The sequence below is a fragment of the Cornus florida genome, unplaced genomic scaffold, assembly GCF_030987335.1.
Source record: "Cornus florida cultivar Cherokee Brave unplaced genomic scaffold, ASM3098733v1 CherokeeBrave_3.0.0_Hap2_Chr05, whole genome shotgun sequence".
Lineage (NCBI taxonomy): Eukaryota > Viridiplantae > Streptophyta > Magnoliopsida > Cornales > Cornaceae > Cornus > Cornus florida.
The window spans coordinates 106,989,061-107,000,744 of record NW_026775575.1 but is presented as its reverse complement, the minus strand read 5'-3'; the positions used below and the strand labels follow the sequence as shown (position 1 = coordinate 107,000,744).

At 33.9% G+C, this 11,684-nt stretch overlaps 1 protein-coding gene across 3 annotated transcripts; it reads left to right on the top strand.

Annotated features, from left to right (window-relative positions):
• The first annotated feature begins 246 nt into the window (after positions 1–246).
• On the top strand, positions 247–11,371 carry LOC132308328 (calcineurin B-like protein 3). Of its 3 annotated transcripts, none has more exons than XM_059806380.1 (10): positions 247–398; positions 2,473–2,567; positions 2,647–2,801; positions 4,008–4,090; positions 4,268–4,327; positions 4,776–4,884; positions 4,970–5,022; positions 8,031–8,111; positions 8,902–9,014; positions 11,157–11,371. In XM_059806380.1, the coding sequence occupies exons 3-10, from the start codon at positions 2,678–2,680 to the stop codon at positions 11,212–11,214; spliced, it is 681 nt and encodes a 226-aa protein (XP_059662363.1). In that variant the 5' UTR covers positions 247–398; positions 2,473–2,567; positions 2,647–2,677; the 3' UTR covers positions 11,215–11,371. The 3 variants fall into 3 exon arrangements, with proteins under 3 accessions (XP_059662363.1, XP_059662365.1, XP_059662364.1); XM_059806382.1 differs by having other exon boundaries at positions 272–398; positions 2,490–2,567; XM_059806381.1 differs by lacking the exon at positions 247–398 and adding an exon at positions 411–523.
• Positions 11,372–11,684: the final 313 nt, after the last annotated feature.

Genomic DNA, 11,684 nt, shown 5'->3' with positions numbered 1-11,684 from the left:
ATAACAATTGATTTTTACAAATTGACAATTGCTAATAACAAAATTATAATTAAAAAATCTTAATTCTACTAATAAAACAAATAATTCTTATCGGCGAGGTGTTATTAAAATTTGATTGGACTTTGAAAAGTAAAAAATATTGATGATTTCTCTTCCAAATATCAACATCCCCATGCCATCGTGTAACCACTTGTCAGTTTTTGGTTTTTTAATTACACATAAAATTTAAAAAATAGAAATGGATTCTGACATATTTCTCTCTCTCTCAAATCACCAGCTATATATAATGATTTGTTTAGGAATTACTAGGAGTTAGGGTAACCAGAAGACGAGAAGTGTAATATCACCAGAGACCTGTGCAGAATCCGAAACTCATCTCAGCTCCGAATTCTGTCAAAGTAAGTTATACACACACACACACACACACACACACACACATATAAGCACATCTCTAAAGTTTCTTCTCTAAATTTCCTTACAACTTTTCCAAATCGAAGCATTCCGAGATTCGATCTTCTTTCCGGTTAGATCTCTACGCGATAATCGTTTTGTTGAATCGAATGCTTGAAAGTTTGTTGAGTTGTTTATTTGATAACTGCGCGTACCCTTGATTGTCGTCCAATTTGTGAGAATTAAATTATATTTCAGATCGGCCTTTGTTTCTGATGGTTTTGTGTGTCGAGATCTCTCTGTTTTCTGCACGAGGGGTCTAGGTTTGTATATTTTTAACTAATTTACATTCTATGAATAACTCGGGGTGAGTCTAGAAGGAATTTGGCAGTGATTGTGATATCTGTATAGCTCCTCGGTTTTAGGTTGAATTCTGCGTTTGTTGTGGGTTCTGAGTTGGTAAATTTAGAGGCGAACAAACTAAAAATTGTATAATTTTATATATGATGATGCACTTTAGAATTGCGTAGGTCTTATTGAAGTTTAAGGTTTTAAACAAGATTAAAGGGTAATTAAATAATGATACTACATGATAGTTGGTAGCCCCGTTGAGATACCATTTATGCCATGGCATTCCTAGGGACTCAATCATGGGCACAGATCTGGAGTTATAAAGAATGTAAGAGCTTCACTATATAAGTAGACACTATCTGTGCCTGGTGATATTTAGACCCGTGAGTCTTTAAGTTGCATTTGATTCTTGGATTTTGCTGATTTTTTGAAGAATGAAAATCTTTTTTTAGCCACAGGCAGTACAGGTCTTGTTATATTCTCGACCCTCAGTCTAGGGAAACCTGTTTGATTAGAAAGTGTTTGTGACTGGTGTTTCCAAGCATTTCTGGATAACCATGTCCCATCCAGAGAGATGGATTTCAGAATTGAACATGTCTTCCTCTGCGGATATTGAAGTGATATTTGTCCTAGGAGCACTGATGCCTGAAATGGTTGCTATATAATATATACTCTATTACATGGACTCTTCAAAAGTAGGTGAAGCACCCATGTCGGACACATAATACTCGGACATGGGTATGGGATTGTGTCCAACGCTTTTTGTTGGACATGCACCTAAAAAGCACATCAAATAATTCAATTTTATTATATTATTAATTCAAAATGAATGGACTGCTTATATTAAACATTATGTTACAGAAAGACACTATTTTACTCTAGAAAATAAAATAAAAATATTAAATAATTTGAGTATTTAGCAGTGTCCATGTGTCCTTCTGTATGGGGATTTGATACATCCAACGTGTGGATACATACCCATACCCGAGTCCAAGTCATATAGGCTATATATTCTTTCATGTATAATTCTGCTTGGGTAAAATATAGGGCTCAGGGAATTCCAAATGTGCTTCCAGTTATCTGCCTTCTTGAAGAGTACTTTTACTGTTATGAAGCTTAGTTGTAATCTTCATGAATTAACTCATCTACTTCTCAACAAAAAAGCCTGCTTAACTTTGATCGCGGGTCTTGTTGGTCGCATTCCTGGATTTTTCTGTAAGCCATATTGTTAGTTGTAATCCTGCTACCTATCTGCAACAGTCCACTCCTATTGTGCCTCAAACATTCCGAATTACTAAAGAAGGCCCAACATGCTCAAAATTTTCCTTTCAGGCTGCAAAATTCTCTCATCAATTGAAGACTTTTACTGATACTTTATCAGGTGTTTTCTTCTATATTCTGTATACATTGGCTGCTTATTTTTAGACAGCATGCTATACTGATATGAAAAACAATCATAATATCTGCTTATTTACTATAATAGGGAGAAAATGGTTTATAGCTCCCTAAAGCAAACCACGCCTAGCCCTACAAAAATAAATGAATAAATATATAGAAAACCACATTAACAAGCAAAACAAATATCAGTCCTTTCAAACCAAACAGTACGTTACTCATATATTTGTGTGTAATTTTGTAGTAATAGACATTCTATTGTCATTTTCTAAACACACATTTTTTTATTTATTTATTTTTTTTTTTTTGTTCTTTTATTAATTTTTTTTTTATCAGTCATTTTCTGAACACAGATATAGTTTCAAGTGCTCCAATTTTGACAATCCTTTGCATTTGAATTCGGGTTAGCAAAAGCAGGAAATGGTCAACAGGTAATTCCGTTTTGCCCGTACTTAGGTACTTCTGTGCATGGATTTAACCAAATAATATTCTGACCCTCTTTTTGAACAGGTATGGAGTGTTTTGATGTGCAGGAAATACCATGTTGCAGTGCTTAGAGGGTGTTAAGCATTTATGTGCTCCCCTACTTCAGTGTTGTGATCTTGATTTGTATAGACAATCGAGAGGTCTTGAGGACCCTGAAGTTCTTGCTAGGGAGACAGCATGTATGTTGTTGGCCTTCATTCTCATGACTTGTTTTTTTCTCTTGAATCTCAAGTTACAAAACAATAGAACAGGATGGAATGAGCTGTGATGTACTTCTAATTGTAATTTTTCTTTATAGTATTGGTGATTATATATTTATTATCTGCTGTTGTCAACGGTGACCTGTTGCTTGTACCTTCTATTAACTCTTTTTTTTATTGAATATTGAATTTACTTATTTTGTTATCGGAAATTAAAGTTATTCTTGAAATTAGACCATTTGTTTTGGAATTTGTCCAAGTAAGACTAACCATATTCCTTTACTTCTTAACATGGTGTTGGGTAAAAGTTTTGGAATGAGAGAAACTGTTGATGTTATGTAGTTTGTTTTCTAATCCAACTAGCTCTATAATGTACTTATTCATGATATTTATTTATGTTTCTTATTCTAAGAAGAATAGACACTTCTAAAGATGAGACATGTTTGTGTCGGGTACACTTTGGATGCTGATACTTCTTGGAGACTCTAGACACGTGGCTGTTATATTTTGGACATGTCTGTAGTTTTGAAATTGATTCCTTCATTTCAGACACATGGCCGGCACTTATTGGACACTCGTTAACATGTTACTTGTGAACCTGACTTTCTTTTAGCATGGAAAAAAGATAATTGTAAGAAAAAATTAAATTAAAGGTTCATATGAAACTTATAAAAAGCCTGGTTGAAACTTATTAAAAGCCTGGTTGTATTAAGAAACAAAATATGTTGAAATATTTTATTAAAGGAGTGGAAGGGTAGGTGAGGACAGAGGACTAATCAAATTGTGTGAACATATACCTGCATATCTATGTAGATGCACCACATAAGCATCCTCATGTGATATCCTTGTTATGATTTTATCTATGTGGGCAAGGGTGATTATTATTACATTTAATTATAAGTTCTAAATTTCAACTAATCACAGAATATTAGACTTAGTTGTCATGAACTAATTTTTTGATGTATCCAATATAATATTTATACATGAAAAATTTATATTTCATTACTGTGAGTGAGTTCTGCTTGTTTTAAGTGTCAGCGCGTTGCACACGTATTATGTCATGCCCACATCTTGTACCCATGTTGATGCTTCTTAGTTCCTGTTTTCTCTTGTGAAAGAACAACATAACTTTCTCATCAAAAAAGAAAAGAAAAGAAAGAACATAATTTTCTCACTTGGATGCAGTTAGCGTAAGTGAAATTGAGGCACTTTACGAGCTTTTTAAGAAGATTAGCAGTGCGGTGATTGATGATGGGCTAATCAACAAGGTTCATCCTTATCCTTCTTAAATAATTGTTCTATTTAAGCTAGGCATTGTTGCAATTGTCATTGTAGTACTGCTACGCCTACACATGAATTTAGTGATATAATTCCATTGTGTTGTTACCTCTCCAGAATCTCACTTTAATCTTTTGGATACTTTTTCTTTTAATATCATATGGCAGGAAGAATTTCAATTGGCATTATTCAAGACAAACAAAAAAGAGAGCTTGTTTGCGGATCGGGTACTTTCTTTTTGACAGTTAAATTTGTTTCTCTGGTAATAGTTTCAATTTTTAATAGCATTGAACTAAGTAGACATTTTCTTATCAGTGTTTTATCCATGTGTTTTCATCAAACATAAACTTTCAGATCTGCGCGTGTTATGAAATTTTCCCCATATCTGTCTATAAACTCACAGTTCCATATTCATGTGTGTTTACATAAACACGTATATGTAGATGGGCATGTGCTTGTGTTCTTCTGTTTTTTATGAGTTAGGGAGTAGAAATGTAAAAACATGTGTTGCTGTGTTTGAAGAGCTGTAGAATTTAAATGTAAAATACCTGTGTACTTGTTTGTACTGAGAAATGGATTTTATTGTCACTGAATTCATATTTTTTGTTGGATATTTCAAAAAATTTACACACGATCGTCTTATGATATTGTTTACCCGTTGCTTATTAATTGCAGGTATTTGACTTGTTTGACACAAAACATAATGGAATCCTAGGTTTTGAAGAGTTTGCTCGTGCGCTCTCCGTATTTCATCCGAATGCCCCAATCGACGATAAGATTGAGTGTATGTTCAATGCCTAAGATCTTGTTCTTATATTTTCACATGAATGTTCCTCCTATTTTACTACCCCCATGCCATTGTATTGCAGTTTCTTTTCAGCTCTACGATCTCAAGCAACAAGGTTTCATTGAGAGGCAAGAGGTAACTAATATTTTCTCGAGTAAATTGGTTTGTATCCTGAATAAATTATACCCAGGACATCCTGTTGGCTCTGATGAGCTACACTTTCTATTTTTCTTACTGGTCTTAGTCTGAAATAACTTTACATATGAGATTAAAACAATGATATTTCTCTTTAATTCTTTGATTGGAAGAATACAACTACTGGGCTATATGTTGTGTTACCTTGTTTTAGATCAATTAGATGGAAAAACAGAATATTAAGCTAAAATAATATTGTGACTTTTTACCTTATGCTTCAAGAAGAACGGATTTTTCTTTGTTTTTATGATGCTTCATTTTTTGCTTTGATTTGGTTTTAGTATTATAATAGCATTGTTGATTCTTGTGTTCCAAATATAAGCTATGTCGTCTCTGGAACCCAGTGCATGGAAGCCTTTTGACAATATTTTGATGGAAATAATGCAATAGTTAATTTGTCTGGATTCCAATTAAATTCACTATCTAATTACATCTTCTTGCATTCCCTTTTAAAATTGTGTGTAACTTTAGAATCTTGTAAACATGGCGCATAAATAAAACCTTTTGCCACTTGAGTCCCATAAACTGATTCAATTGCCGAAACATGTTAGAGGTTTGTAAAATATGTGTTTATTTCCAAATGAACTAAAATTTCTGTATTTTAAGCATTATAGTATTTCTTACAGCTTTCTTGAAGCGAGTGCCAATGATTGATTCTTTAAGATCTATTTCAATATTTGGGACCAAATCTGTAAGAGTGCCTCAATTGTAACAATACACACAACGCATGCACGCACATAAAGAGAGAGATACATTATTTTGTAACTGCATCTTTCTTAATTGTAGTCCAGCAGCGCATTCATGTAATAAAATGGTGATGGAACCGTATAATACTTATTGAGACAAATATTCCTCAGCATTGTTTTCCTAGCACCAATGGACCAACTTATCAGCCAAGTTAAAAGCATGTAATTATAGAACAAGCCTCTGAAATAGTACCATGTTAAATTTTTTGAACCGAACAAAACTTTCACAACATTATGTTCACGATTCATGCTTATACTGCTTAATGTATGAACCTCGGCGTTCAAGAAGTGTGATTTTTTCTTTTGGATGCTTGAGCTGACGCTTAGTTCAGTAATTGATTGTGAACCATGTTGATCATGTGTAAATTGAATAATGTAAAAAAACTTTTCTGTACCAACTGATTGAAGCTATAAAATCTTGGTGTCGGCATCAATTTTGGTCATTATTGAAATTTTAATTAATTTGTCCGAAGTTTTTCAGTTTTATCTTTTGTAATGGAAATAATATTGAAATTTCAAAGGTTAAACTGTAAAATTTCTTCAATAAAATTTTTAGAACCTGGATGGGAATTCTTCTTCATCTGTACAACTATGTTGTGGCTGTTGAGCTACAAATGTTAGAACACTATTACTTTTTGTGATGTTGTGGCCGAATTTTGTTTCAGCCTGAGTCGCATTGCGCCCGACCCGAAAAATTGCCTTTTTTTTTTCTTTTCAGAATTCTCTTGTAGTCCAGTATATAGGGGTGTTTAGGGTTTGGGGGTGTTACAGGAGAACACTGAAAACCGCAAGAAAGAGAGAGAGAGAGCTAGGGTTTGGGGGGCTGAAACTCGTAATCTCTTGAGTCTTGATTTTCTCATAGTGAAATATTTCACCAAATCTTCACTGTGGATGTAGGCTTATGCCGAACCAAGTAAATCTTTGTGTTCTTTGTGTGTGGCGTGTTTACTTTTCTGTCGTGATTCTTGATTGTGTCCTTGGTTCGCAGTATTTGTCGCAACACTTTTAATGTTTAAGTTGATTAGTTTTGGTTGACGTTTGTGGATTATTTCCTTGTGATATTTAAGTGCTAATGTAGTAAATACCATATGACTGACTTAATCCTGCTTCCCCATTATTATTGTTGAGGCTTGCTTAAATCATTGTTTGATTTTGCCATTGCCTTGTTTTCAATTATATAGAAACAATGACAGTTTCAGATGATTGTGTATAAAGGGAAACAATTAATGAATCAACTTCTTAAACATATCATGTTGAAAATATTTTTTATGCTTTGTAAAGACCAAAAACTTACTGATATCCTTAGATGAGGATCATATTTACTTGACTTTATTGGTTGGGGATTGTATTCTCAAGATTTCGTGTAAGTTATGGTTACCTCATTGCTGGATTAGAAGTATCATCAAAGATTGCAAGGAACTATGGGTTACATATATGCAAGGAACTACCTTGAGTTTTTTCCAGTATGTTATATAGAAATTTTCCTTTGAAAGAATTGGAGGAACCATTGAGGTGAAATTTTGGAGGACTACATGGTTCTCACTTGAACAACTCTCATGTGAGCAATTGGTTATGTCTGAATGATTCACATGTGCACTAGCTAAAATAAAATCATTGGCTTTCACAGGTATAAACAATGTCACATATACATACTCTCTCTTTTTTCATAAATCATAGAGATCATATGATGGCCATCTCTTAGATGTTACTCAAACATCAGTTTCCTTATTTTCTGGTCTGTTAATTTCTTTGGCGGAGAGTCTGGTGAGTGGTAAAGACCTGGTGGTGTGCTTGGAACGTGGCAAAAAAGTGGTAAGTTCGAATTCCAATAAACAAGGGTTTTTAAATAATGCTTTTTAAGGGTTTCCTTATAGAAGCATTTTGGGGTTCCTTCCGGGGTATTTACATACATATACATATATATATATATATATAAGTAGTGGGGTTTCCACCCCTTCCGAATAAAAAAGTAAGGAAGACGATACCTTTGTTTCTGACTTTTCAAGATGTATTTCTTCATGTATCCTTGCGCAAGTGAGTAGCATTAAAGCGTAGGTATTATTTGAGTTGTTTGATCTCACATTACTTTGTTTTATTTGCATATTTGAGATATTCTTCTTTTTTTCCCTGAATATTTGCATATTTGATATCTGTACTCTTTTTTCAGATTTTTATATCTTACATTGACTTCTGAATATGCAGGTTAAGCAAATGGTAGTGGCTACCCTCGCTGAATCTGGCATGAATCTTTCAGATGATGTTATAGAGAGTATCATCGATAAGGTGCTTCTTGATCTAGCTTAATTATAATAAAAATTATTCATAATTTGTATCAATTATGTCAACCTTAGGGATCTCTATTCTACAAGTTTGATGTGTGCATCCTCATTCTTCGTCTTTCCTTTTCCGCTTCTTTTGGCAAAGACGAGGGAGAATTGTGGGTGGGGGGGGGGTGTTGTGGGGGTCAATCCACCTTGTACCTAATATGAATTTTGACCCTCAAACTAGTGGGGGGGGGGGGGGGGGGGGGGGGGTTGTGGGGGTCAATCCACCTTGTACCTAATATGAATTTTGACCCTCAAACTAGTGTAAAATTTTAATTTGAGCTTACAACATTTGTCACTCGTGACTTTTTTTGGCATGTAATTGACCTGTTGAGGTTGCACCTCTTAGATTATTTTAAGTTTTTGACTTAAATTTTTTCTCATGGGTCATGCTCAAAATCAGCATGGAAGTAGCTTTGACCATTTTGCATCATTTCTAATGAATAGTTAACATGCGCCAGTCTAAAAACAAAGGGAGAAAAAGAAGATAACTGGCATATATGACTTCCAGATATAGAAAAGATGATTATTACTCAATTTTCGTACCAAATTTTGATTTCTTATTGAAGTGTTGTACTGGAAGTTTAAAAATACATGTGACTTTTCATATTTGTTTTTTGCAAGAATCACAGGTAAAGTGTTATCAGTGTGTGTGTGTGTGTGTGTGTGTGTTTTCTTTTCTTTTTCTTTTTCTTTTTCTTTTTTTTTGAAGAGGAAAAAAGTTTCCATGGTTTTGGGTTATTTTTCAGACCTTCGAGGAAGCTGATACAAAACACGATGGGAAGATTGACAAGGAAGAGTGGAGAAATCTTGTTCTGCGACATCCATCCCTTTTGAAGAATATGACCCTTCAATACCTCAAGTAAGTTGCAAATATGATATTTAAAATAAAATGTCCATTAGTTGATAACTTATAATTTACTATTGATTGGAATGAATATAAAGCATTTAACTGTGTCAAGTGTAGTGTTGTAAAAACACTAAATCATCATATTGTGCAAGTTGATGAGAACCACATAATTGGTATTGTATATATTTGAGAGACATTCTTAACCTAAGGTAACAAATTTACAAATCAGTGGTAATCCTTCAGCAACTCTTAGCTTCAAAATTTTGGAGTCTCAATCATAAGGACAATACAAGCTTCAAAAAAATGAGCAGAGATGTACAAAATATATGATTTACCTAAATATTGATTCCTAAGATACCGAAGAATATTTGCAGCATTTTACTCTATATTAAATCATCAGGCATTTTACATGTTCTCTCTCTCTCATCCATGTCTATTTTACCTCCACATCATCCTTTACCATTGTTAGACAAATCTTCTCCAGATCCTGCTAATTAAATCATAAGAATTTCTTTTATTAGCGATCATCATAAGACTATCAGGCTATGCAAAGTGAGTGTCAAACAAGGAGTAGCACATGCAAAGTGACTGGCAATTGTTGTGGGTAACTACAGATAACAGTACGGCCGGCAAAATATACCCAAACCCAAATACCCTCCCAATAATTAATGATTATTGGGTGAGTGGTTTAGTTGAGCGGGTTACTAATGGGTCAATTATTAATGGGTAATAAATTTAGTGAGTTGGTATTGGGTTGGTATTGTAGTTATTAACTTATAGAGAGACAAATCTGTAGAGAGAGAAAAGTTGAGGTGTTAGAGAAATTTGAAAGACAAAAATTTATCTAAATTTTTTTTGATTTGTCCGGACCACATATTACCGGATCACCTAATAATTTCTCTCTCAACTCTCATAATCTGGCTCCTCTCTTTTCTCTCTCCTCCATATTCTCTCCCCTCTCTCTCTAATTCTCTCCTCCATATTCTCTCCCCTCCGTATTCTCCTCCCTTTCTCTTTCTCTCTTCTATTGTTCTCTCTCCCCTCTTTTTCCCTATCCTTTGGGCCGGTGGTTTTTTTGGGTTCTGAAGCTTCTTTTTTAAATATGTATATAATTAATATTATTGGCAGAGTAATTGTATCTGGGAAAGGAAAAAAACAAAATTTGAAAGACCAAAAAATGAGTGAATGAATGAGAGACTGCTACACGAACAATTCTTTTTTTTTGGTATTCGACAACCAAAATAATTTGATAATTTGTGTTTAAAATTATTCAGGTAATCGGGTTGGGTGTTGATTGACTCGCCCATTTAATACCTAACCCATTTATTACCCATCATAAATGGGTTAATAACGGGTTATTGACCCATTCCAGACTCGCTCATTCATGATCAGCCCAAACCCACCCAATTGTCACCCCTAGATAACAGAGAGAGATGATAGGACTAAAATCATTTTTAAATTTGATAGGTTGAGACACCTTGTCAAATCATTTTATTGATGCCATCTATATATAGTAGGACATGAATTTGTTGGCCTGCGTCATCTGATAGTTTGAAGATGACTGATTCAGATACTCTGCTTTTGTTTTTAAGAAATTGAACTATCTTCATACTATTCATACTCTTCTAAATTCTGAACATACTTTTATGTAACTATAATAGATAAACTCCCTTCAAAAGCAATGCATGTCCTCCTCGGATGCCGAATATGTATCCCTAGAAATATTTGTTTGTTGTATATGCATATAAATATATGAATTGATTTGCCTGGTGATACACCACTGCTTTCTCTGCCTCTAAACTTGTCAAAAAAAATTCTCCTTTTATTTGTCCTCTGAGAACATGCATTAGACGGGCTAGTGTCTGTCTCTTGTCCTCTTCTAATGGACTACCACCAACTGGGGGATTTTTGCTACAATCTTATTGTGCATTAGCCTCAAAGTATATGTATATATATATATATATTTTTTTTTCCTTCATTTGATGTATTGCGATTAGTGGTCTCTATCTATGGTTAGTAGAGAAAGCTCAAGCGTGTACGGCTCATTGAACATAATTGATATATTAATGTTATTTTTCTCACTTTTGATTCAGCTAAAAATTTATTGATTAGTGGCATATTCCGAACTACTATTTTTTTTTTTTTTTGGAACAGGGACATCACCACAACATTTCCAAGCTTCGTATTTCACTCACGAGTTGAAGATACCTGATTCGGGATCTGCATTTAGGTCTTATTAGTTGTAATAAACCCAAAAAAAAGTTTTTGCATAATATTTGGTATTTTTTTTGGCTAAGATTGGTGATTGTGTTTTCACTATCCTATGATTGAATTTTCATTTGTTTTTAAGTAGATGTTTTTTTCTTGTAGTTGCAGACATCAGATTATTTATTATGTTTACATTGATAATAAGAAGTGTCATGATTGCCAATTCTTTTCAATGATATCAGAACTTGGAGGGAGTCCTTAATGTCTAAACAACCTGGTATGATAATAAAGTTACATCTTTGCTCTAACTCCCCATGTCGGGAGGGTCTTTTACTGAATTCTTGGCCTACAAAACTGTGGTACATAATTCCAACTACATTTCCTCATGAATTTGTTAGGCAAATTAGTTTATTGGTGGTGGAATTTGATGAGGGAAAGTGCCAAATCCTTATGCCGAAGGAAAGGCATAGAAGA